We start from the raw sequence: 25,074 nt of genomic DNA on the forward strand, positions 1-25,074 counted from the left end.
GACTCTCCGAAGTTCCAGATGGTGATAAACCAGTAGTCCGGAGATTTTCGTCTTTTGCTATCGGGATGGGCTCATTCTCGAACGTCTCGGCCGCGATCCGAGTCGCTTCAGTGCTTCTCATCCTCGGCGCTCTCCTCCTCACCTTCCACTGGCTCGGTGACTCGGGGTTCAGGGAGCCACCACAGCACCATCTGCAGACTCCCCCTGGAGGAGCGCCTGGCCATCGACCACCACCCGTTCATGGTGGTCCACCACCGCCTATCCCGCAGGACAAGCCGCAGGGTGATGCACAGCTCGGGGAATCTGACAACGCCAAGGATGGGGCCACTAAGAGTGGGAAGCCATCTGAGAAGCCATCCGTCGTGAAGCCAGCGGTTGAGAGTCCCGTTGAGCCTCCCCCTGAGCTTTCCGAGGTCCCCTCGAGCTTCGCAGATGATGTCCAGCCCCCCAGCAATACCAGGACGGACTCTTGGCACCCCCTTCCGGGAGACTGCGGCAGCTACTCCCAGCGCGCGAAGGTTGCCCAGAAGCCGTTGTCCAAGGGACGATTCCAGCTCGGATACCAGCGTCCGCCGCCAGCCTGTCGCTCCTTCAACTCGTCGCTGGCCGAAAAGACAGTTACGCGCATGAAGGATGTCATCTCGGACCCGGACCTCTACCGCATCTTTGAAAACACCTTCCCCAACACCATCGATACCGCCATCAAATGGAAGGGTGTTGCTGCAAACAACTCCCAGGAGGAGCTGTGCTTCGTAATCACCGGCGATATTGACGCCATGTGGCTCCGCGACTCGGCAAATCAACTACAAGTCTATCGCGACATCATGACGTCCCCCAAGGACGACATCGCGAGCCTTTTCCGCGGCGCCATTAACCTGCAAGCTCGCTACATCGTCGTACACCCTTACTGCAACGCGTTCCAGGCCCCTCCAGAGTCTGGCATCCCTACCGGTGTCGGAAGCGGGGGTTCAACCGTCTTCCCACCCATCGATACGAGCGTCGTATCCACGTGCAACTTCGAGCTAGACTCCTTTGGCGCGTTCTTGCAGCTTTCTCACGACTATTACACGGCCACGGATGACGCCGAGTTCTTTGGGAAATTCCAATGGGTCTACGCCGTGCAATCCATGCTCAAGGCGGCGAAGGACATGATGGCGCCGACCTACGACGACGATGGAAAGCGTTTGAAACCGCCGTATACCTTCTCATCTTACACCCGCACCATGACGTCGACTCTCAACCTCGTGGGAACCGGAAACCCAGTTTCGCGAACGGGCATGGTCCGCTCTCCCTTCCGACCTAGTGACGATACCTCCGTATTCGAGTTCCTCGTTCCCGCCAACATGATGTTTTCGCGCTACCTCAACGACACAGCCGCAATCATGGATCAAATCTCAAAGGCCCCATCCGGCCTCGCTGACGAGATGCGGGACCTTGCTACCGAAATCCGAGAGGCTATCCAAGAGCACGCTATCATTAAAGGTCCCGAAGGCGAGCTCATGTACGCGTACGAAGTCGATGGCTTCGGCGGACAAAACCTCATGGACGATGCCAACGTCCCTTCGCTTCTCTCTGCGCCATTCATCGGATATCTGGAAATGGACGACGAGGTATACCGAAATACGAGAGAATTTATCCTCAGCGGAAAGAATCCGTGGTATGCTCGCGGACCTGTGATTAATGCCGTTGGGAGCCCACATATCAAGCCCGGTGCCGCGTGGCCGATGGCGAGCATCATACAAATTATGACCACGGGCGACGATAAGGAGATGAGCAGGCCTTGGCGGAGCTGGTTTCGAGTACGGATGGCTTGGGGCTGATGCATGAGAGCATCAACAGCCTTAGCGCGGCTGAGTGGACGCGAGAATGGTGAGTTGTTTGTTGCCTGGACAGAGAAACTACGTGCACTTTTTGTTTTTCGTTTACTAACTTGAGTTTCTAGGTTCTCGTGGGCCAATGGCTTGTTTGGGCAGATGATCTTGGATCTCGAGGAGCGCAAGCCGCATATCCTCAAGAAGTCGTTTCAGGCGTATCCCGTGGGCGGAGAGGAGGAATAATTAATCTATCTATACCCTTGAGTATGAGCTTTGTATTCTTTTTTCTAGGATATCCTTGTTTCTTTTTCTCCCAATGTTGGATATCCCCTGTACGATGTCTGTTTTAATGCTTAACTCCTTACATTCCAGTTCCTGGATTGGGTCGGACGATGCTCTCGGGGATGGATACAGTCCCTCGTAATACAAATCTCTTCCCCCCTCTTTGGCACTTCGGACGAAAGCAGAGATGAAGCATTACCATAGTCCTAAGGAGGTTCTCTGTGCCGACTGCGCCTCCAGCGTTGTTGATTTCTTCTCATCAAGCGAAAAGTTACGGCATGAAAGTGAAAGGAACCATAGACAGCAATTGACAGTAGAAATTCTATATAAAACTAGACCAATCCATCTACCATATATTAATGCAAAGAATGAAAATTAAGACCATCAATCCTAACGAGTAGTACTACACACACATGTATACAATCCACTCCTCTACCCTCACATCAAACTAGTCCGGCCCCCAACCTCATAACTCCCCTGCCCATCCCTCATCTCCCCACTCCTCTCCCCCACAAACTCCTTATAAATCCTCCCAAGCCTCGCCCTCTCCTCAGCACTAATACTAGGCCTCATACCCTCCAGCGCCGCCTCGAAATGCGACCACCCAATCACAGCCTCCTTGTGACCCGCCGCCGGAGCTGCCTTGCCTCCGTTTTCTTCGACGCCGAGGACAGCACCGCCGCCCGCCACGCGCGTCTTCTGGACGAGCTTGGCCTTCTTCTTCGCGAGCCGGATCCCTTCGAGCTTGGATAGGATGCGCGCATTCTCGGCGAGTTCGTTGGCTCGGCTGGTGGCGGAGCGCGAGGATGATGAGCCCGGTGCGGGGGCGCCGTAGGGAAACTGTATGAAGCTCGGGGTGCCGGCCTTGGAAGCGCCACTGGATTGGCCGTTGTGGGTGTTGGTGCTAGCGGCGGTGAGGTCGTGGCCCTTGAGGACGTCATGGATGGCTTCGAGCTGGGCGTTGGAGACGAGGGCTTGCAAGTCGGCGCCTGAGAATCCCTCTGTGCGGCGGGCGAGTTCGGCAAATGCGTCATCCGAGTCTAGCAGATCTTCGTCGAGGCGGACCTTTTGAGACATAGCCTTGAGGATGTCGAGTCTGTCCTCAATATCGGGCAGGTCGCAGATTAAAGATTTGTCGAGACGACCGGGTCGGAGAAGAGCCGGGTCGATGAGGTCGGGCCGAGACGTCGCCGCGAGGACGTATACGCCCGATAACCCTTCGGCGCCGTCCATTTGTGTGAGGAGCTGGTTGACGACGCGATCCGTCACGCCGGTCGAGTCGTGGCCACGTTTCGGCGCGATGGAGTCAAACTCGTCGAAGAACAAGACACAGGGCTTTGCGGCCGAAGCTCGCTCGAAGAGGTCTCGCACGCTCTTTTCCGAAGCACCGATGTACTTGTTGAGAATCTCGGGACCCTTGACGCTGATGAAGTTGAGGCCGCACTCGCCGGCTACCGCGCTAGCGAGCAGAGTCTTACCACAGCCGGGGTAGCCGTAAAGGAGAAGACCCGAGCGCAACCGAAGAGGACACTTTGCGAAGAGGGGAGCATATTTTGTGGGATATTCTAGTGTTTCGAGCAGGACTTGCCTCGTCTCCTTCAGGCCACCAATGGAGGCAAAGGTTGTAGAGGATCTCTGCAAGGGAACGTTTCGAAGGGAGGCGGGAGTGAACCCCTTGAGCGCCTTGTCGAAATCCTCCCGACAGAGGCGGAAGCCAGCCCGCTCCTCGAGCTCTCCACCATTAATTACCCTAAAGATGGCCTCGTTGCGCGCTCGGTTGACGAGAGTGAAAAGATCGGAAGGCATGTAGCCGTCGGTCAGTCCAGCAATGTCCAACAAGTCCAGGTCAGCGTCCAAAGTGAAGCCGGCAGCGGCTTTCTTCAAACCTCGACGTTGTGGTGGGCTGCCGCTCTCCATCCAGTCGCCGTGAGCATCCGCAGACGAGTTGCCATCTGCGGTAGGTGGCCGGCTTCCCTCATCATCGCTAGAGTCCCCGTCGGCTCGCTCGGAGGATTTAAGAGTCTCGTTGATGATGGATTCGAGAACCTGCCTCCTTGCGTCCTTGTCGGGAGCCTTTAGTTCGATAATCTCACGTACGACATGGCCTCCGATTAACACCTTGTGAAGCGACTCCTTGCCGGCAGCTGTAGCGAGCAACACGACACCGCTTGCCCGATCGCAGTATTGCCTCGCAATAGAGACAACAGTCTCGCTAAGCAGTCGGCTCCTTTCGTTATCGTTCCCGACAACAAGCTCCGTTTCGACGGGGCAAAGTTTATCCAGATCATCAAGGATGACAAGAGCCTTGCCTCCGAGGCGAGCGCCCCAGCTTGCGCCCATAAAGGCGCGCGTGAGGATCTCTTTTATGTTCGAGGTCCGGTTCTCCTCGTTAATTAGGCTCCTGCAAGGAACGTAGACGATGTGGTACAGTAATTCATTGCGTAACCGTTGGGCTAGGAATTTGACGAGGGAAGTTTTCCCAGAGCCCATGGCGCCGGCAAGCAACGTCGACGACATATGTCGCAGCTGTGTGAATAGGTTATTCATCAAGCTATCGACGCCCGATAGCACGGTATCGGGGATGGGGTTTAACTCCCAGGGATCCTCGCTTGATACGTGAGAAGGTGGTTTCGGAATAGGTGGCTGGAATTGGACGGAAATTTTGCTGTCCAGGGACGCGACCCAGTTGACAGAATCATCCTTGTGGGTGTCGCCCTCGAACTTCACAAGACCACCTTCCCAGCCATCAGCAGCGTGAAGTCCGGGGAATTGACCAAAGACGGTGCCGTCCGTAATAGGCCCTCCACCAAGCAGGCCGCCGTTCCTCGAGTATATGGTCTTGAAGCGCTTGGCGGCTTCCTCCTTCTCCGCTTTGGATTCTCCTCCAAATTTCAGGCCTTCGCTCTCGTCCTCCCCCGTGGCGAATGGATAGACCTTCAACGACTTGACGGCGCTGCGTTGGAGAGGTAAGGGTGCGGGTTGGATCTTGACGATTCCTCCTAGGACATCCTGAGATCCGAATGCGGAGCACAGGGCAGACGAAAGGGCAATAGCCTGGCTGTTGGGAGAGTCCTCCCAGAAGCGTAGCCGCGCAACTGCTTTATTTGTCGCTGAAACGGCCTGGGCTTCCTCGGGTTTAGCCTGGCGTATACCAGAAGGCTTCATAATCTCTACCACGACGTAATCCACCCCTCTGAATCCACCAGCGGCGAGCACATCCTGGTCGGCCCACACACTAAACTCCCCAACGGTAGCCTCATCATCGAACCAGTCACTACAGACAGCGCGGTCCATACCACGAAGGTACAGGGCCGGTGGCGGTTCTTCTCTGCGCTTCTTAGAACTTCCCCTACTTTTCTTCGACTTTGATGTGCTGGCAACGCTGCGGGTATCCCCACGACTCTGAGAGGCGGCCTTAGCCCGGGTCTTGGGTGCCACGATCATTTCCGCGTCGGGCGACACTTTAGCGAAGGGTTGGTCGGCAGGCAAAGCTGGCTCGATGGCCGTCACCTTAATGTTGGCCGTCGTAGTCGGGGAAAGATGGACTGTCAAGAGGTGAGGAGGAACGGGGGAACCTCCAGTCGGATGATACTTGGGGTTCGGAATCGCTCGGATCTGGGACTGCATATTGAGCTCGAGGAAGTTTGCGTGAAGTTCAATGACTTCCCAGTCTTCGGTTGTTGAGGGCTCGATGTTGATCGTGTGCACGAGGGGCGGATCGATATGGACGGTGGTAAGAACCTTTTGGCCATCGTTGAGGCCGAGAGTATTCGCTAGGACGGTATCGATCTCGACGAGAGGGAGGTCCTTGCGAGCTGGGCTCGCCCGAAAGCCATTCTCACGGCCGATGGGCGCCGACACCTTGCGCTTGCTGGGCATGCCGGTCCACCCAAGGAAGACCGACACGCCCTGCGCCGCCGTGCCGGGCGGGGGGGCTCCATTGACAGGAGAGGGGCGGTAGTTTAGTTCGACGATGACATTTTGCGCGGGCTGCAACGCGCAAAGTTAGTTGAGCAACTCCTTCCCTCGACTCCGCGGTGTGACTCTTAAGGAGTTCGGCAAAACGCATACCGTATTCAGGTTTACCAGCAGGGATTCTAGAGAGGCGGGGAGGTTCACAAGACAGCTCTTGAGGTGGACGAGAGAGATCTCAGCCGGCGTCGGCCGTGCATTTCTTTGGGGAGGCATGGTTGAACAGACTGGCCATTCCCATGTACAGAGCAGAGCGAATGGAGCAATACAGGTCGGCAACTTATAAGAACCCCATTCGGTCGAACAAGTTTTGGCGATGTTTCCCTCCTCGGTCGTAGCTTGCCCTTGCGGCAGTTAGCGCCAAGTCCGTCGGAGCATGTGCCGAGGTCTGCCAGCTCTGCCAGCCAGTGGCGAGTGTGCGATTCGGAGATTGTGCGTCTCCAGCTGGCAGCGCCCGACGAAAGGCTGACCGCTCTCATGTGCCACAGTGTGGCTCAATTCCATTAAACCCATCGCGATCCGACGCGAAAAAAACGCGACCCTGAATTGGGACGCGTCCGGTTTCATGGGTCCAGGCGCTGGTTTCCCAGCCACTCAGGACAAGGAGAGAGAGACCAGGCCTCAATGGACGACGGACAATTGCGAAATCAAATCTCCAAGTCTAGCTCGCCCCTCAGCTCCCCATCGCCATCTTTCTTTTCTTTCTCACCCCGCATCCAACTGTGAAGCACTATTTTGTACGCCCTATTAATCAAAATGGCGCTTCGGCAGTATCCAGCACCGGTGGACTACGAGAAACAGCAAAGTAGGGCCACGACCTGCGTCCTTCTCCTTGCCCTTGTTTACATTGTCAATCGCTAACTTCTTTCGTAGCCGCCTTCGAGCAGTTCCTCTCCGAGTTCAAGACAACACCAGAACAATCGATCGCGCAAGCCTTCGGAGATATTTCCATTGAGGAGGATGGACTAAGTGATGAGTATGACTTTTTGGACGAGGATGAGGAGGCGCAGGGACGTCGCCGACAAGAGCGCCTTGAGCGCGCCCAGAGGCGGAGAGGGCCGCATCACAAATACAAGGAGATCCTCCAAGATCTTGCCGACAGGAAGGTCCAAGAAGTGACGATCGATCTCAACGAGCTCGCATCGGTAAGTCTCGGTTGCTACGTCGCGACTGTTTGTGTTGTCTCGTGTACTCACCACCATTGAATAGTTCGAGGAGACTCTCGATGAGAACCTGAGGCTCGTTCCTTCAATCGAGATGAACACTAAACACTACACCGAAGTCATGTCTCGCGCGATTGACAAACTTCTTCCCACTCCCAGTGTTGAGATCAAGTGAGTTTGATACGGTAGACTTTATATACACCGCCCACATCGCATCCCACTAACCCCCAACCCTCTCGCTTAGCTTCAAGGATGATGTGCTTGACGTCCTCATGGCTCGCCGCCGAGATCGAAACCGACGTATGCAAGAAGCCGCCGAAAACGATCCAACCGTCCTCCAAGACCAATTCCCGCCTGCACTGACCAGGAGGTACACGCTTGTGTTCAAGCCACGGACCTTCTCTGGCGATGCGGACAAGAAGGCCCTCGCCGTCCGTCAAGTGCGCGGCGAGCACCTCGGCCACCTCATCACCATCCGTGCCATTGCCACCCGCGTATCCGACGTCAAGCCTGTCGTACAGGTCAGCGCATACACTTGCGATCGCTGCGGTTGCGAAATCTTCCAGCCTGTCACCGAAAGGTCGTACGGTCCCTTGACAGTCTGCCCGTCCGAGGACTGCCGAAAGAACCAGGCCAAGGGTCAGCTTAACCCTTCGTCTAGGGCTAGCAAGTTCCAACCCTTCCAGGAGGTCAAGGTGCAGGAGTTGGCTGAACAGGTGCCTATTGGCCAGATTCCTAGGAGTCTGACTGTTCTCTGCTACGGTACCTGCGTACGTCAGATCAACCCCGGTGACGTTGTCGACATCACTGGTATCTTCCTGCCCACGCCCTACACCGGTTTCCAGGCTATGAAGGCGGGTCTCTTGACGGATACCTATCTCGAGGCACACCACATCGTCCAGCACAAGAAGGCCTATTCCGAGATGACGGTAGACCCCATTCTCGTCCGCCGCATCGACCAGTACCGCCAGAGCGGGCAGGTGTACGAACTTCTCGCCAAGTCCATCGCCCCCGAAATCTTCGGCCACCTCGACGTCAAGAAAGCTCTATTGCTCCTCCTCATCGGCGGTGTCACCAAAGAAATGGGCGACGGCATGAAGATCCGCGGCGACATCAACATCTGCCTCATGGGTGACCCCGGTGTAGCCAAGTCCCAGCTTCTCAAGTACATTTCCAAGGTCGCCCCCCGCGGCGTCTACACGTCCGGTCGCGGATCCAGCGGCGTCGGTCTCACGGCCGCCGTGATGCGCGACCCCGTCACTGACGAGATGGTGCTCGAGGGCGGCGCCCTCGTCCTCGCTGACAACGGCATCTGCTGCATCGACGAGTTCGACAAGATGGACGAGAACGACCGGACGGCCATCCACGAGGTTATGGAGCAGCAGACCATCTCCATCTCCAAGGCGGGAATCTCCACGACCCTCAACGCCCGCACTTCGATCCTCGCCGCCGCTAACCCCCTCTATGGCCGGTATAACCCGCGCATCTCCCCTGTCGAGAATATCAACCTCCCCGCCGCCCTTCTCTCACGTTTCGACGTGCTCTTCCTGCTCCTTGACACGCCCACGCGCGAGACAGACGCCCAGCTCGCCAAGCACGTCACCTACGTGCACATGCACTCGCGACACCCCGAGGTTGGCGCTGACGCTGTCGTCTTCACCCCACATGAGGTCCGCAGCTATGTCGCCCAAGCCCGTACCTACAGACCCGTCGTCCCCGAGCGTGTCAGCGAGTACATGGTCAAGACGTACGTGCGGCTCCGAGACCAGCAGCGCCGCGCCGAGCGCCGAGGCCAGCAGTTCACGCACACGACGCCGCGTACGCTGCTCGGCGTCGTGCGTCTGAGCCAGGCCCTCGCGCGCTTGCGCTTCAGCAACGAGGTCATCCAGGATGATGTCGACGAGGCGCTGCGGCTCATCGAGGCTAGCAAGCAGAGTCTTCAGGCTGAGGATCCCAAGCGGAACAGGGGTCTCAATGCCAGCAGCAAGATTTACAACATCGTTAAGGGTCTTGCTGATTCGGGTGCTTGCAGGGCTGATGACGCTGAGGATGATGAGCTTGGCGTTGAGTTGAGCATGAGGAAGGTGAAGGAGAGGGTTATTGCTAAGGGGTTCACGGAGGATCATTGGTTGAGGGCGTTGGAAGAGTACACCGAGTTGAACGTAAGTTTGCTTCTCTTTTTGCATCGCGAACGAATTGAAACTAACTCGGGAAATATAGGTCTGGCAAACTGCTGGCAACGGTACTCGCCTCATCTTCATCCATGCCAATGACGATTCAGACGAGGACATGTCGGAGTAAACTGGGTTTCCTGTCTCACTCGACTTACTGATTGATTTTGATCAAAAGATTAGAAAGTGTCTTTGACCTTTTGTGTGTGCCGGCGTCGGCGTCTGGATAGGGAAATATCATGCTGTTAATTCACTTCGGGTCGGAGGATTGCTAGCAGTTGCTGGGTTCGGTGGATGTATGGATGGATGGTTGGGGTTATGTGGCTAGGTTTAATGAATGGAGAAAGCAATATATCTAGTTATCATGCTATTCTTTCCTTCCAGCACCGGATCACTCCGTCGGAATTCTCAAGCCCGTAGTCTTCGGCTTGGTCGCCCTCTGTAGGATTCTCTCTCGGATTGCAATACAAAAAAGGAGTTATATTCTATACTTGTACATAATACAAAAATTCTACATACTCCCCAGAAATAACCTCTCTACTATGCGTACAAGATGGACAGTTTCAGCCTTTTTTCATCCCCTCATGCTCCTCAGCGTAGCCCTCTCCATCTCCCCAAGAACACCATGTCCACCAAGAGTCCACTTAGCACTAACAGCCGGTTCCGTAACAGCCTCCAAGAATGCCCCACTAGCAGCCCAATACTCCATAATAGAGCGAGCTTCGGGCTTGCTGACGCCCTCGAGCGAAAGAAGCCTCGCGTCCTTGAGAACATCAAAGACGCGATCATCGTAGCCGCGCTCATAGGGGTCAGGCTGGGGGATCTCCTTACCCTGGGCGCCGGCCTCGAGCTGGGACAGGATGAGATCGAGCGAGGGGATCTTGACGTTGTCGTTGCCACCGCAGGCGCCGATGATGGCGGCGCCGTTGGGGAAGGCGGTCTTTCCGGCGAGAGCGTCGGTGAAGAGGCGGATGGTGGTGAGGTCGTGGGCGTGGACGGGGTTGAAGGACGGGTCGCGGTAGGCGCTGTCCCTCATGACGAAGCCAAGGCCGTCGAGGGTGAAGAGGACGGGGGGCCGGCCGCGGACGGTGGTGAGCTCGGTCCAGAAGGTGGAGAGGGTGGGCCAAGCGAACTCGAGCTCGCGGCAGGAGGCGGCAAGGTCGGCGAGGGTAGGGTTCGAGGGGAGGTGGGCCAGGTACGTTACGTTGGAGTAGTCCTTCGTCAAGGGGAGGGTCTGGAGGACGTCGCCGTTGGCTTTGGAGATGGCTTGGAGGAGCTTGAGGGCGAAGGAGGGCTGGCTGAATTGCATGGGGTCGGTGTCTTGGACGGGGGCGTAGTCGGTATGGGCGTTAACAAGTTGGAAGGCTACAGTTGCAAGAGTGAAGGTTAGCTAGGGTTTGGGGAGGAAACAAGACATTTCAGGCGGTCGGGGGTGATTCATCCTTACCTTCAGGAATGTTGATAACAACCCACTTGTTCAAGAACCCATGCGCCATCGCCTGCAGCAAAAGCGTCGTCTTACCCGTGGCCTTACCACCATTCACAATCAACTTCAGCACATTCTTTTCCCTCTTAGCGCTCTCCATCATCTTCCCGAGCTCCACAGTCTCCGACCTCACGAGCACATGCGGCCTCTTAAAAAATCCCCACGACTGCGTAGGCCGGAACGCCTCGACAGCCCTCAGCTGATCCACAACAGCATCAGGCACTCCCAACACACGACCCTGAGACTCCTCCGACGCCATCGACTCGGGAGCGAGGTCCCCGAGCCCCGTAACGGTAATGGCATTGTTGTTACTGAGCTGGATCCTCTTCCGGAAAGCCTTTCGCTCGCCGGGTGCAGGCGTCTTGGCTCGCGTGAGCGTTCCCTTCTTCTTGTAGTTCTTCTTGTGTCGTCCCTTGATGACGTGCTTGCCGCGGTTGTCCGACGCGTTGACGCGCGTGGATGTCGAGAAGGAGGAGGAGGAAACGGTCGTCGTCGCGAGGAGTGTCAGGACGGGGACGAGTCGTGAAGTCGTCGGGAGAGTAGGTGTTGGGCGGGCCTTGGCGAGGCACCGGAGGGCGATTGAGGCCATTGTGGGCCTAGCTTTTTGCGCTTCTTTTCTGGGGTTCTTTCGGTTCAATTGGCGAAGAGGTTTATATGGACTGGAGCATCATGGATTTTACCGGGGGATGGTTTGTTCTTTCCGGATATCCCACGGCGGTTCGAAGTTCTCCCCGACAGCTTCGCCCATGAACCTATTTTTTTTTTACGTCGCTCGCGAGGTCGAAGAATTCCTCTTCTTCATTGGCCCGAAAATTCCATGCGAGTGGTTCACTGCCCACGACCCGATAATTTCCCGAGAGCGGTGAGAAGAATAAAAACCGGCAGAAAATCATAATCTTATGAACAAAGAGAAGTTGCAAAAAGGAATTCGACGAATGTAAATAAAAACTGCTTAAACCAGAACTCGAAACCAATTGAAATCCCCAAGACGGCCGTTCTCATATCAAAACAATCCTATCTACAGTAGGAAGAAGTTCAATCCCTTCAGTCGGTCTTCCCCAGGGGATCGCCTATAATCCAACTCAAGACGGTTATCCACTCTTTCCACTTCTTCACCTCACCCTCTGCAAAGTCAATAATCGGGCCCTTCCGAACCTCGACCGTTTTATTCCTGCTATCCACAACGCCAACCACAATGCGCAGTTGTGTCCCTGCTGCGGAAACGACAGTAACCTGCCATTGAAGTTAGTTGTCCGGGGTTAATTAATATGAAGACATTCGGCACAAGCCTCCCACTTACCGGAATACGCTTGCAATTACTGTAGCCCTCATCTACAACCCTGACACCACCGAGGGTCAAGATCGTCCTCAACTCAGGAACGGAAATACGATCGTTTCGAAGAGGGACTCTATCAGCTAGGGCGCATACAACATGCGGCGGCTCGGGGGTCCGTCTTTGCCATATATGGGTGACCGCCCATTTGACGACATCATCCTGCTGGTTCAGCTCGTATTCGGGTGGAACTCTAGTTTTAAGCATTAGTTAACATTATGTTGGACAGTACACTATCTAGTTTGGTGAGTTACTCACGCCATGCCATCCCACTTTGTATCACCGATTACGCCCATGACGTGTTCAGTTCTTGCCTTGTAGTGGTTGAACAAGTACATGTTAAGACGTTCACCGATTTTATTCGCGTACCACCAGTTATCAAGACCCGGGTCCCAGTACCCAAGGTGGGAGGAATCTCCATAGTCGGGATCTTTCCAGGGCTGAGTAGCTTGGATGGACTGGTTCATACGTTCGTAAGGGATGAGCTGCGTGAACTTTTCGGCGTGCGAGACAGGTTTATTCGACCTTGGGTCCAAGGGTGTGCCGTTGTAGAAGTCGAGACCACGGCATTTGATGGCGTATTGGTCCAAGTAATCTGGACTGACGTAGTCATCTTTCAACTTGACAAGCGGAGCAAGCCTGGTTCTCACGAATGAGACATGAGGAGGGATTGCCGGGTTCATGGTATTTTCCAGAGTTTGAGAGTGTTGCTGATGTTCAAGTCGGCACTGGTCATCCATTCCTACAGGTACGGGGTTGCCCCTAAGAGGCCGGGGAGCAGTCCGCATTATGTAGGCGAGGGAGCGATTGACTGTTGACTTATGCGCAGTCGGTACGTGCCTGGTATGAGTGGATGCCGAATCGGTGAGAAGACGCCAAGATGGGCGAGTGACAGTCGAGTCTTCTCTTCTTGCCAGCACAATGTTGTCATAACAATTGAAAGATCGACCAATCCGAACTGATGGTTGGCTGGGAAGCTGGAGAGATGGTGTTTGGAGCCAATCACACAAGCCACAGAATAAGCGCTGAGATTGTTCTCAAACCACACAATTGCCCCACAGTGGCACAGTCGCCGTTGAATTGTTACGTCACACCAAGCTCCAGTCAAAGGCACTCCGTCGAGTCCATTCTTCCTTCCTCAGTTCCTGCAACATTGTGGTCCATGGCCACCGCGCGGTTGCCGACTCACTGGAGCTATTTTCGGCCGGAAATCGAATGTCGTATCATGCGTGTTGAGCTGATCACACTGCGAGAATGTTTGACAGGCCGACAGACGCCAGGAAACGAAACAATTGCCGCCGCCAGGCACAGCCCGCGTGATATCCCGCGGAGGTCTCCACCATGGCCCACCGTGCCATGCCCACCATCCGGCCCCTTGTGTTGGGGTCTGGACAGGTTGGCGACGCGCCAATGGAACACCTACCTCGGTGGCACGGATGGGAAAAGCTGAGAAACGAGTGTGGTGCGTGTTACACCCAAAATCGAAGCTGCAGGAACCGGAGACCAGGAACCCATCGAACCGTATCGCTGCCCCCCTCGCATCCACTCTCCTCTCCTTTCAATTCAGGCCGCTGAGCCAATTAACTCAACGCCCTATGTTCCTTTAAGCGCTCGCGTTATTCTTGGATCACAATACCACGCCGCTTCACGATATCGCAAGTCTCAGGTGTGATGATCCTCGCCCGGAGCGCTTGTTCCGTCCACATTATTGGCAAATCGGTCCTCGTCGGATCCTCTGAGCTGACCAGCGAAGCAGCATCGCTTGGGTTGAACAAGCGCTTGGGAATGGAGTCCCCCCACTCATCCTTTCATAGGCCCAGATCACCCCGACAGTTGGATTTCCGGTTCCAGTGTCACAATATGACCTTGCAGGCGACGTAACTATGCAGCTGCAGCGCAGGGAGAGCGCGGCAAGATGTGTCTCGCCTAGACTCCTGCTGTGCGCAGCGTCGAGTTCAAACAGTTACCGCCCGGTGAGTGTGATGCTGTGAACATCGTACTCTGCGATTGGCCCGGCCCACAGTCTACCTCCCGTCCTGCTTTCTTGCTCTGAGGTTCGAACCACGAATCATATCCCGCTTCTCAGGCCTCACTACTTCGTACATACGACCTACTTACGATTTGGCAAGTCTTGAGTAAGAAGAAGAAGAAGAAAAAAAAAGAAAAAAAAAAAAAGGGGGGGGGGGGGGAGGGAGGCGATGCCCACTTCGCGTGGTCGAAGGCGTCTGTGATCAAACGGCCGACACGCCGCATCAATCCATCTCCCAACCTGTCCCCCCGAGTTATATAAGGGCCTATGAATCCACGCCCTACCCCGTCTATGGGCTAGAGAGCTAGCATCGATAGACACCATTGATTCCCGCTTCCCAGCCTTTGCTTACTCCCTTTCCCACCACCCAGTACCAAACCCTTAGCAATTTCTTCCAACTCTCTCAACTCGCTCAACTCGCTCCACCCACAGCAGCCATGGATGCCTCCCTCCCTGATTCCAATACCGCTTGGCAAAAGCAGGTGGCGTCGCATGGACTCGGGGGAAAGACGATCCACCAGGCAAGCTTCCGTGATTCAGCTTCCAAGATCAACAAGAAGCAGTTTCTTCTCCTCCGTGTGCTTCACAGACCGCTACAGGACGCAGGTGAATTGTTCAGCAAAGATTATTTGAAGGACTTCATCGCCGAGTCTTATATAAAACGCGCTTTTCTGTTCATTGCCTCAGAGTCCAATACGTCATTTGCACAGTACCACGCCTCGATCGAGAGCCAACCCACTTCAAGCCGACCTTTCTCCGCTTCAGATACCGCCTTCCCTGAGTTGGGTACATTCACACTTGTCCGTTACTTCCAGCTCGCATCAATGGATTTGCTCACCACCGATTATGAGGATACACCCAAGCTCGAATTCGCCCCGCCAGCGCCACGAGAGGCTGCTGTCAAGGCCAAAGCCGCCGTTCGGGATATGCTAACCACACCCACCAAGTCGACTGGTGTAATGACCCACTTGCTTGGAAGGGATACCCCTGACATTAGCAAACTGAAAATATCTGATCTGAGTATGACCCCGCAATCCCCGATGAACAGCGTCACGGGACGTCAAGTGAAGGCTATAGAGGACGAGCAAATCGTCAACACCGCTCTCATCTCGTTTCTCATTGCCGTCACACTCCATTCCCCTCAAATCAAGGCCGATTGGTCTCTGTCGCGAATGGCCTTTAGTGTCTCGGACGAGGCGCAGGGTTCGAAGAAAATATTCGAGGCCCGGGTGGACGGGGTCCTTCGCATGAGGAAGGGCCGCGAAGTCAAGGCCATCGCGGAAGTCAAGCCATATCTACGCCACCAGAAAAAGTACAACGATGTCAGGATGCAGGAAGCCGCGCAGATGGCTGCGTGGATATGCACCAATCCTCCTGCTAACCTCGATGAATTACGGGCAAATAAAAAAAAGAAGGCAACGTAAGCCAGCCACACCACTCCCCACTCTTTTTCTAAGCCATTTTACTCACCGGGATGTCTACAGTCGGCTGCTCATCTCCCAAGACCGCCATGAAATCTACGTTAACTTCGCGACTTTCGGCGCAGCGTACGTTGATTATATTCGGGGATCTCCTTCTTTCGACGAGACCGAAGCATTTCTCACGATCCAAGAAACTGGCCCGTACAATGTCGATAACCACAAACACATGCGGAATCTGGCGACTTTGATGTATGCCTTTACGTTGCAAGAGTGCCGCGACTAACTTTGTAATTTCGACATCTCTAATCTGTGCTTGGAATATTGGCGCTCGCCAGGGACGGAGCAGCTGCCACTTGTTATTTGACTTGGGTCTGATGTTTCTCTTGTTTCATTCTTCGCTTTTTAAAAACAAATAAAAAATAAAAAATATTCACACACCCCGCTTCCCAATACAAACCACATCACTGATTGAACCTGTGACGAATTCGGTCTTTCTTCATGACACCCCGATAACTTTCAGAAAGCGGTGAAGACAGGGCAGGCCGTCCGTCCTGTCCATCTGTGTCAAGGCTACGGAGCTACGGCGTGGGGCGCAAGTTGACACTTTTCCATTGTTTTGCCGAAATCCTCATAATCCTTGTCCTTATCTTATCAAACGAAAAAAAAAGAAAAAGGAAAAAAAAACCTGGGCATCTCAAAATCCTTTTTTTTGACGGAGATGAAGAACTGAAAACACCATCGCACGCCCAAAAATCCAAACACAACCAACCACACAAAGACAATAAAACGAAACCGGAATCATGGCCGTCTCCGACGCCCCCCCAAAACTCCCCGTCGTCGTCTCAAAACCAACCCCCTACACCTTCGACCTCGGCCTCCTCCTCGCAACAGACCCTAACCCCATCACCCTCCCACGCCCCAACCCATCCGACCCATCCACCTCCTCCGCGCAGCTCGAGCAATCCCTCGCCGAAGTCGCCCGCGACGGCGCCCAAGCCCTCATCAACCAGCTCCTAACAACATGCCCCATCACCTCCACCTCCGAGGGCGTCGTCCTGACCCTCCCGCCCGTCTCGACCCCGCTACCGAGGGAGAAACCCCTACCTCAACCTAAGCCATTGACTAAATGGCAAAAGTTCGCCGCGAAGAAGGGTATCACGCCCAAGACGAGGGAGCAGAGGAGGAATTTGGTCTATGATGAGGAGTCAGGCGCTTGGAGGCCTAAGTGGGGGCATGGAGGCGTTAATAAGAAGGGGGAGGATTATCCTATTGTCGAGGTTGATATGAAGAAGGAAATGGAAGGGAAGGAGACCAATCCTAGGGCCGAGGGGAGGAGGGAGAGGGTGGAGAAGGTGAAGAGGAATGAGAGGAAGATGAGGAAAAATATGAGGCAAAAGGAGGGCAAGAAGAAGTGAAGAAGTTGAAAAGAGAGAGAAGAGGGGGGTTACGAAGGAAACTGGTATGGGAAAAGACGGCAATGGCAGTTTTTCTTATTCGATTGGCGTTTTGGAACATGGCGTGTTATCACGGTCGAGGAATGTTTTTACACAAGTCAATGCTACTCAAAGAGTCCGGCAACCGACTGAGGAAAAGGCAACCCGGGATGAAAAGAAGCTCTTCATTATTCCAAATTATCCGTCCCTGTATTGCACCCACCCACAGCTCGGGCCCATATATTGTTGCATCGACAAACGAGACACAAGACAAGCCATGCACAACTATTATACACTCTTACATCTCGTCACAAATCCATGTCCCTTAAGTCAACACCCAGTCATTGAAGAAAAGAAATGTAGAAAAATGTAAGAAAAGAAGTGATTTAAAGGGAAAAAAAAAAAAAAAAAAAAAAAAAAAAAAAAAAAGATGAACATCCTAACTCTCTTCACTATGCAAACTGCCCGGCTCTTGAACAGATGAACGAAATTGAGTTGGAGCGAAATCAGAAAAAAAAGGTGCATTTTCCCCTCCCGCCCAAACTCCATATGTCGAGCGAAACATCAAGGTCTGTCCCCCGAGTGCCGCGTGTGTCCAAAAGCTGCAGCCTTCGAATAATCAGGTAGCATCTTGGAATCTAGTGCCGCCTGCAGCCCTTTGTAATCATCATTGCCCGCGTCAACATACGTGGAACCGGTGTATGGGCGGCCGCAACCCAGACGAAAAATCGTGTTTGCTAGTTGCTGCACGAGAAACCGGCCAATGACATCGAGGGGCCATGAAGCAAGAACGCTGCTGCTTATCCTGAGGCTTCAAACGAAGTAAAACGAGAAAGGCGAAAAAAGAGGGCCGACAAAAGTTTCCTCTATCCCAAAACGCCACACGGGATGGAAAGCATCTTCCTTGCAAACAGATCTCGGTAAAGTCATTGGGCAAACTTGAGCGAGTAGCGACGCACTTTTGGGGTCGAAACACCCAAAGGAAGAGACGAATAGTATTGTAAGTCGAACGGAATACGATATCTGCTGATGAAAAGGGCGGAGTAGAAAGCGGGACGAAACTAAGGACAAAGGAGACTCGTAAACGGCGTGAGATCGTTAGATCGGCAACATGCTAATCGACAGTGTGGACACACAAAAAGCTCCATCGCCCGCACCCACGAAGAAGAGTAAGGAATGCTTGCAGAACACGGAAAGCTCGCCCCGCCAATTGCCAATTCGGCAACCGGACAAATCGGCCGTCTCGAGGTTCAAAAATTCAAGGGCGACAAAGGCTTGATAGGTGAGAGCGGACGTAAGTCGGTGTTTGTGGTGGCGCTGGGCACCTCCCGGTCGTTGCTGACGGTGAGGTTGATAGACGGCGTAGAGGAAGAATTGCTGCCATTGGTTTCCAATAGTTGGAGATTATTCTTCTTCTTCGACCGCAATTTGGGTCCGTCTTGGCTGCTGGGCGGTTTGTTACTGCTATCTGATGAGGAGATGGCTCGTTCTTCTACTACCGGTTGCTCATCCTGCACAGGCTTTTTAGGCTCGGCAAGACCACGGGGAGGCGGTTGGTCAAAGAGCATGTACTCTGCCTCAATGTACTTGGACTCATTTTTGCAGCCCTTCCAGCAATCGCGCCAGTCGCAAACGAGGAACTTGAAGCAGAAAACGTCAATCTTCATGCAGGGCTGAAAGCAAATGCAGAGATTGCGGAAATCCATCTTGTTCTTGTCGGAATGCGCAAGCAGGAGGCTTAGATGACAGGTTATGGCGAAGAGGAGGTAGTAGTTGAAGGGTGGTAGCTCGGAGAGCTCGTCGATTAGCATTTGAGGGACGGTTTCGGCGCCAGCGCACTCCCGAGATATACGTTCCTGCGCTTCCTTCGGGAAGATCTCGTCCGGCAATTCTCTAAGCCATGCCTTAAGCATCGAGCCGACGATGTTAATATCGTACAGATCGTCTTGGGCAAAGAGGTCGACATCATATTCTATCGCCGGGCAACAGGATCCGGATTAGTATCATCATATTTGGAAGATTCCCTCCACCGAACTGTTGAGGAGATTCCTGTTCGGGGCCAAGTAAACATACCTTCATCAAATTTCCTCTGCCATTTCTTAATCTGAGGGCCACTACCAGGTACTCGATACAGGCCTTCGACGTCGCATCCTTTGTAGTTTAAGTAGTCAATCGCACGCCAGGGGAACGCGGGCATCCAGAATTCAGTCTTGTCTCGAGAATCCTCCAGCCGTTTGGAAATGCGCGTGAGCCTAGTCTGCTCGATAAGCGGTAGGTTAATGACCTTGACAACATAATGCTCGTCATCAACAACAGGTTCCTTTTCGGACGCCAGGGCGCTTCTTTGGGCCTTGCCGAAAAGACCACCGCGAATCATGTCAGCCGCTCTCGTCGAAGAGCTCTTGAGGCCGCTGAAGAATGTGCTGCCGCCGCCGTTTTCGCGTACAGAGGACGGTTGCGTCCGCGTCTGGTCCTTTTCTCTGTGGTTCTGATTCTCCTTGTTGGAAACGTCACGATACCCTGCCCGGTCTTCCGACCGATTGCGCGAGGCCGACGTCATTATTTCGCGGAAAGACCTATCTTGGGTCTGCATCGGCGCCGTCTTGGGAGTCTGGACCCCGTAGGAGAAAGATCGCTCGACCTGGTTCTGGTCGTAGAGTTTGACAGGCGGAGGGAGTGTTGGTTCTCGAGATCGATCGCGTGAGTGCGAGTGCGACCTCGGGCTGGCGTCTCGATCCTTGTCGCGGAGTGACTTTGTTCGTCCCAAAAGGCCGAATGGCTTGGATTTGCCCTTCTTGGAAGCGGCTTGCGCTTGCTGGTGCTGTGGAGGAGCAGGTTCGTAGTCGGTGGAGGAGGCGAGCGACAAATCGGATTTGGAAGGTAAGGAGGGGTTTGGTTTCTGAAGTGAGTGATCTGCATACGACGCATCTGTTTCGCAAGGGGCAGCGTGAGCGAGGGGGTTAGCGCTAACAGCCCGGATAATAATAACTGGAAACGGCTAGTCCAAGGCAAACTGCTCCCCTGCAGATTCTACAGGTAGGGATCAAATCGATTGCACCTGATGTGGATCAGGGGGAACGATTGGGATAGGATAGATGAGAGCACAGGATCAGGAAACGAAAAAAAGAGAGCGAAAAGGAAAATGTATTGGAAAGGAATCCAACAAACAAATAAAATATTAACATCAATAGAAACAAGAGTAAGCAAATAAGGCAGAAGGGGTGGAAGGGAAAGGATTAATGGAAAACAAGGCGCAATTAGAGAAAAATGCGAAATTAGGCGAAGAATTGATTTCTCAACACGAGTCTCTATTTGCGCCAATAATCAGGGCAGCCGTAACGAAATTACAAGAGATTTGACCGTTGCAAGCATCACCGGCCAGAGCGTCGCAATTAGGGCGTGAATGAGGACTTGATCAATGTATGGCACCACTACTACTTGTAGCCTGCCTTGGACAAACATTGGAGGCTGGAACCCTCTCTGTTGGCTGGCGGTGGAACGACGGACAGAGACTGCCTGGCTCGTTCAGGGGGTTGGTGGGATAAAGAGCGGAGATAGTGTAACATCGCATCGCCAATGCAGGGAGCAGCATTGAAGGAAGAAGAAGATGGGCATTGAAGAAAACAATAAAAGTGTTTGCGCTTACCTGGATACTGAGAAGCCTTGGCGGGCATCATAGAATTTTCCGGCCCGCGTGACATGGTCTCGCTTCCACTGGACCCGGGTGGCTGCTGTTGCTGCTGCTGCTGCTGTTGTTGTTGTTGCTGCTGCTGCTTCGGTCGCTGCGCGTGTGGATACAGATACTGCTGTGAAGTGGGAGAATTCGAACGCTGACCGCTACTCGACTTGCTCGACTTGTGGAAACTGAAAAAGAAACCGCTGCTCTTGGGTGCTCGAGGTTCCTGATACCGCAGCTCGTCTTTCTCCGGGGGCTGATTGATCACGGGCGGAAGTGGCTGGCGCTGCATCGACGTCGCCGGCTCTTGAGAAGCTTGGTGGAGAGTGGCAGCGAGCGGAAGGTATGGAGAAGTGGCTTCTTCGACAGAGGTTATGGTAGGGTCGTGTTGTGGGCGAACAGGGCTCGGGCTCTGACTCCGATTACGAACATGGGATTGAGGTTGGGTCTGAGTTGCGGCCTGGGCTTGCGATTTGTCTTTGGTCAGGGCTGAGCTAGGACTGTTCTTTCGAAGCTGCCGAGGTCTAGGAGCAGTGTCGGACGATTGTTTCTCGCGATCACGGGGGGATCTCTTGGGGCTTAGTCGAAAGGGGGAGAGGGGAGATCGGGGAGATCTTGTCGAAGCAGCAGCAGCGGTCGGTGAATGGACTTGTCTGATGGTTTGGCGAACGTCAGAAGCATCCGCCGGGGTCGCCGCCGAATCAGACAGGGTTAGCGGTTGTGGAGCTGGCTTGCGACCCATGGTCCTGAATCCTGAACACTCAAACAAGGAGAGAAACTCAGTTTTGCGAAGAAAGGGGGGAGGTGTCGACAACAAAGGAGGCAGGTTTAATTGAATGGACCCTAGCAATAATCTGGGGGCCTGAGTAGCACCGGATCTGGCGCCAGCGCAGGTCCGACCAGACAATGCCTTGAGGGAGTGAGAGACCCGTGGGCGATACTACTGCCAAAAGAGCAGAACTGGGAGTGCGGAGATCGTGCTGGGGTCAACAAAGAAGAGGTGTGTGTGTTTGGGGTGGTTGTAGCCTGAGTTCGCCAATTCTGTCTCGTGTGGTTGTTTGCGCGGCGCAGACAGAGAAAACTGGGGCAGACTCAGACCAAACTCACCCAGATGCAGCAGCCGGGCTTGGATGGACCAGGTCAGCCAGGTACGAGAGGCGCTAAGAGTCAACCGAACGAACAGGTCGCAGTTGGCACCTCCCAGGGACACGGTGCCTATAACTTTATTATCACTGTATGCCAGAAAGCTTGCGAGCTCCCGGTACCTCAGTATTGTATTTCGTAAAACGTAAGATGTAAGACTAAGGATAGAGTAGCCGGGCTAATATTAAGAGACGGATGGACAAGGGAGGTTCATTCGCGCAGACTAAGAAAGCAAGAAGCCTACACCGAGGGAAACAAAAAAGAAAAATCAAAAATAAGAAGATCAAAAGTACGGCGTAGTGTGGCGGGTGGGGGACGCGGTGTTTGTGTGTGATGGCTGGCGAGGACAAAATTTGAGGGTGTATTGCGCAGTCTGATCTGAGACGTGTGAGAGATTCAGTACCTCACTTCGATGAGAGAAAGAGTCGAATCGTCGAGACGCCAGGCTGGAGCCAGTCGCATGTACCGTCCGAAAGCCGTCGAAGGGGGGAAGAGGCGGGGAACCAAGGTTTGAGGGGCAATCCCTAAATTTAGAGATCAACAACGGCTCTCGATTGCGCCGCGCTCCGAGCTCGTACTTGTTGCAGTCGCCAGTCTCGTTTCTTTGCTAGAGGCGTCTGGTCATCATTACCACCTAACACTGGCGGGAATGAAAAACTAAACATGGAATTTTTGTGATCGTCGATGGAGCTGAAGTGGAGGGAGGCGGCGGAGGCGGAGGCGGAGACAGAGGCGGATGAAGATTGAATGGCGGAGGTTTTTAGGAGCGGGGCGGTTTTAAGAGAGTGTAAAGGGGGTTGATAAGTACCCTTATATCATTACCAAGTCTATAAACGAAAGAGGCACTTGAGCACTTCAGCACTTGAGCAACCTTTTCTGAGATCGAGGATGGAGAATTTGAATTGTTATTGGGCACAGCTAGAAACAGATTATCCGTCGAAGTAGCATTCTCTCGTTTTGCTTCCACAGCTTGGTCTTGGTTGTCAGCTTGTACAGCTTCAACACTCTACATTCGTAGGTACTATACATCCATCGATCCCTCTCTCCTCCTTCGATCAATCCCTGCGTCTGCTGATTGTTCAATTCAACTTGAACACGGCAGGTGGGGTTGTCTCCTCGGAATTTGATTTGGGGAAAGTGCAATGCACAACTTCGGAAGTATTACTAGTGTACATAGGAACCCTACAAAGTACACGGCAGTAGCCAAGCAGAATCAGGTACGTGTAGGGCAATGACCTCTGTTCCAGATGGAGCAGGCAGGAAGCAGCAGAGATTTGGACTGTCAGCACATGCCTGGGTTGAGCTGAGACGAGCCGATAATAACTTCAAAGTTGTGGTAAACCCAGCATTGAACAGCCCAAGATGGAGACGCCAAGACAGCCCAACCACTACTGATTAGTGGACACTACTTTGCATGCGTTTGCTTTCATATACATGGAGTAGTTGATCCACCCAAACTTTAAACTTAGCAGAAAAAAGAGGCGGCGATTGATCGGGTTGGTCTAGACTTCCGTCTCCGAAGTACCATACCTGTGTGTTACGAAGATTACGTCTTAGCCAGGCACAGTCGGGCGTTGGCTGGCCCAACTTTGCAGAAAGCCCTAAGACGAGTCCGTCATCGAATTGGCGTCTGTATTGAGCCTCGAAGTGTCGAGTGTCGAATGCCTTCAGGTTGGTAGGGAAAGAGAAACAATAACAGCAGTCTGGACAGCATATTGCATACAGCTCAGTGAGCCTTGAAACCAGACACAGGGCCCTCATCTTTGCTGATTCCAAAACACGGCATCCTGGAGGATCTCATTGGGTGCCGTCTACATGGTGCTGCTGGCGATGCTTCTGCGCCTCTCTCCAGTCAGCATCATCACAACACCTAACACATGGTCGGCTTCCCCTCTCTACACTTCTTCACGCCATACCGGGCAGTACACAAATCGCATTAATATGTGCATCGATTGATCCTACGCTTGTCGCTGGATGTGGAACGTCCACGCACTTCATTGACTGAGGATATTTATAGCGCTGCGCCCTACGAAAGACCACATCTCAAAGTTGTACGCGTACATCTTGACAGATAAGCGGGATCATTGATTTGGTGACTCACAAAAAATCTCCGCTGTGTCCTTTCAAAGTCCCCTCCGGACGTAGTAATCGCGGCAACAGGGACCTCGAACGTTGTAGTTGGGCAGCCATTGTGAAGGCCGGCACAGTGAGGAGTCTACTTGGTCATGGGAGTGAACAAAGTATTCTTTATCCCCCAAGTCAATTCACACGTCAATGTTGTGTGGGGATTTTAGAAACCTTGAACCACGCATTGACCATTCAGATCCTCGTGAGAAGCTCTTCCTGAAACAGCCATTGTCATCAAGACCCAAATAAGTTTCTCCACAAAAATAGCATGATACAGGGCAGTTAACGGTTCAAACATTGGAATTATATTTGGAAAAAGAAAGTCACCCAACAGATCAATATTTCCAGATGTTCCTCTTACAGACTGCGCCAACCGCCACCATGGCCTCAACCGGAGTGGGTCAGGCTTGCGTGTCTTGGTGCAGATTGATGTTTTCGTTTGAATGGACGAGGGCAACGATAGCCCTCTCACGAGTCCCTCATCAATCGTCATCCACCTGCATATTAATCCTGCCATCTAGATGCCACAAGTGCGCTGGCTGTTCAACCCCGCTGTCCTTGACTGTGATGATTTCCCCTCTGTGTGATAGTCCATCGAGTGTGCCTCATGACCTTTCTAATTAATATCTCGCTTGATTCTCGTCCAAAATTACGCTGTACACATTTAATTAATATCGCCTTTTGCATCAAATTCATCGATTCCCGACATCAAACATCAGCTGAATCCCGTACCGCTGCAAAGAATGATGAAGTTTCTCGGAAGCGAACTTCGAGAAAACCTCTATCTAGCCGAAATCCGCTCAGAAATTGCCACCTCATGTATGTTTCTCCAATTTGGCTATATTTGTCTTGCAGGCACACCAAGCCTACTTGCGGGAGGCATTAATGGTCACCGCAATGCGCTCACCTCGAACGAGAGCACGATAAGAAACTCGCAGAACAGCCGGTGACGCTCGTCTCAAGCCATGCCCTTGGATTTTTGCCAATCCCGTTGCCATATCCCGATGAGAACGAGGAGGAAAAG

The 25,074-nt window shown here is 53.4% G+C and overlaps 7 protein-coding genes and 1 pseudogene across 7 annotated transcripts; 4 read left to right on the plus strand and 4 right to left on the minus strand.

Moving 5' to 3' along the window:
* Positions 1-65: 65 nt before the first annotated feature.
* On the plus strand, positions 66-2,057 carry SAPIO_CDS0740 (uncharacterized protein; the record flags this gene model as incomplete). Its single annotated transcript, XM_016783450.1, has 3 exons — positions 66-1,710; positions 1,767-1,869; positions 1,943-2,057. The coding sequence occupies 3 exons, from the start codon at positions 66-68 to the stop codon at positions 2,055-2,057; spliced, it is 1,863 nt and encodes a 620-aa protein (XP_016646216.1).
* A 477-nt stretch (positions 2,058-2,534) lies between these two features.
* On the minus strand, positions 2,535-6,284 carry SAPIO_CDS0741 (Uncharacterized protein; the record flags this gene model as incomplete). Its single annotated transcript, XM_016783451.1, has 2 exons — positions 2,535-6,086; positions 6,168-6,284. 2 exons carry the CDS (start codon positions 6,282-6,284, stop codon positions 2,535-2,537), a joined length of 3,669 nt encoding a protein of 1,222 aa, XP_016646217.1.
* Positions 6,285-6,824: 540 nt separating this feature from the next.
* Positions 6,825-9,532, plus strand: SAPIO_CDS0742 (DNA replication licensing factor mcm7; the record flags this gene model as incomplete). Its single annotated transcript, XM_016783452.1, has 5 exons — positions 6,825-6,873; positions 6,942-7,213; positions 7,278-7,402; positions 7,476-9,393; positions 9,452-9,532. The coding sequence occupies 5 exons, from the start codon at positions 6,825-6,827 to the stop codon at positions 9,530-9,532; spliced, it is 2,445 nt and encodes an 814-aa protein (XP_016646218.1).
* A 444-nt stretch (positions 9,533-9,976) lies between these two features.
* On the minus strand, positions 9,977-11,477 carry SAPIO_CDS0743 (uncharacterized protein; the record flags this gene model as incomplete). Its single annotated transcript, XM_016783453.1, has 2 exons — positions 9,977-10,767; positions 10,850-11,477. 2 exons carry the CDS (start codon positions 11,475-11,477, stop codon positions 9,977-9,979), a joined length of 1,419 nt encoding a protein of 472 aa, XP_016646219.1.
* Positions 11,478-11,932: 455 nt separating this feature from the next.
* SAPIO_CDS0744 (uncharacterized protein) lies at positions 11,933-12,904 on the minus strand (the record flags this gene model as incomplete). Its single annotated transcript, XM_016783454.1, has 3 exons — positions 11,933-12,121; positions 12,189-12,414; positions 12,480-12,904. The coding sequence occupies 3 exons, from the start codon at positions 12,902-12,904 to the stop codon at positions 11,933-11,935; spliced, it is 840 nt and encodes a 279-aa protein (XP_016646220.1).
* Positions 12,905-14,687: 1,783 nt separating this feature from the next.
* On the plus strand, positions 14,688-15,954 carry SAPIO_CDS0745 (uncharacterized protein; the record flags this gene model as incomplete). Its single annotated transcript, XM_016783455.1, has 2 exons — positions 14,688-15,670; positions 15,735-15,954. The coding sequence occupies 2 exons, from the start codon at positions 14,688-14,690 to the stop codon at positions 15,952-15,954; spliced, it is 1,203 nt and encodes a 400-aa protein (XP_016646221.1).
* Positions 15,955-16,471: 517 nt separating this feature from the next.
* SAPIO_CDS0746 lies at positions 16,472-17,086 on the plus strand (annotated as a pseudogene; the record flags this gene model as incomplete).
* Positions 17,087-18,354: 1,268 nt separating this feature from the next.
* On the minus strand, positions 18,355-21,522 carry SAPIO_CDS0747 (uncharacterized protein; the record flags this gene model as incomplete). The annotated part of the gene is made up of 3 exons (XM_016783456.1): positions 18,355-19,076; positions 19,178-20,032; positions 20,751-21,522. The coding sequence occupies 3 exons, from the start codon at positions 21,520-21,522 to the stop codon at positions 18,355-18,357; spliced, it is 2,349 nt and encodes a 782-aa protein (XP_016646222.1).
* Positions 21,523-25,074: the final 3,552 nt, after the last annotated feature.

Source organism: Scedosporium apiospermum, assembly GCF_000732125.1.
Source record: "Scedosporium apiospermum strain IHEM 14462 chromosome Unknown SEQ_SAPIO_0033, whole genome shotgun sequence".
Lineage (NCBI taxonomy): Eukaryota > Fungi > Ascomycota > Sordariomycetes > Microascales > Microascaceae > Scedosporium > Scedosporium apiospermum.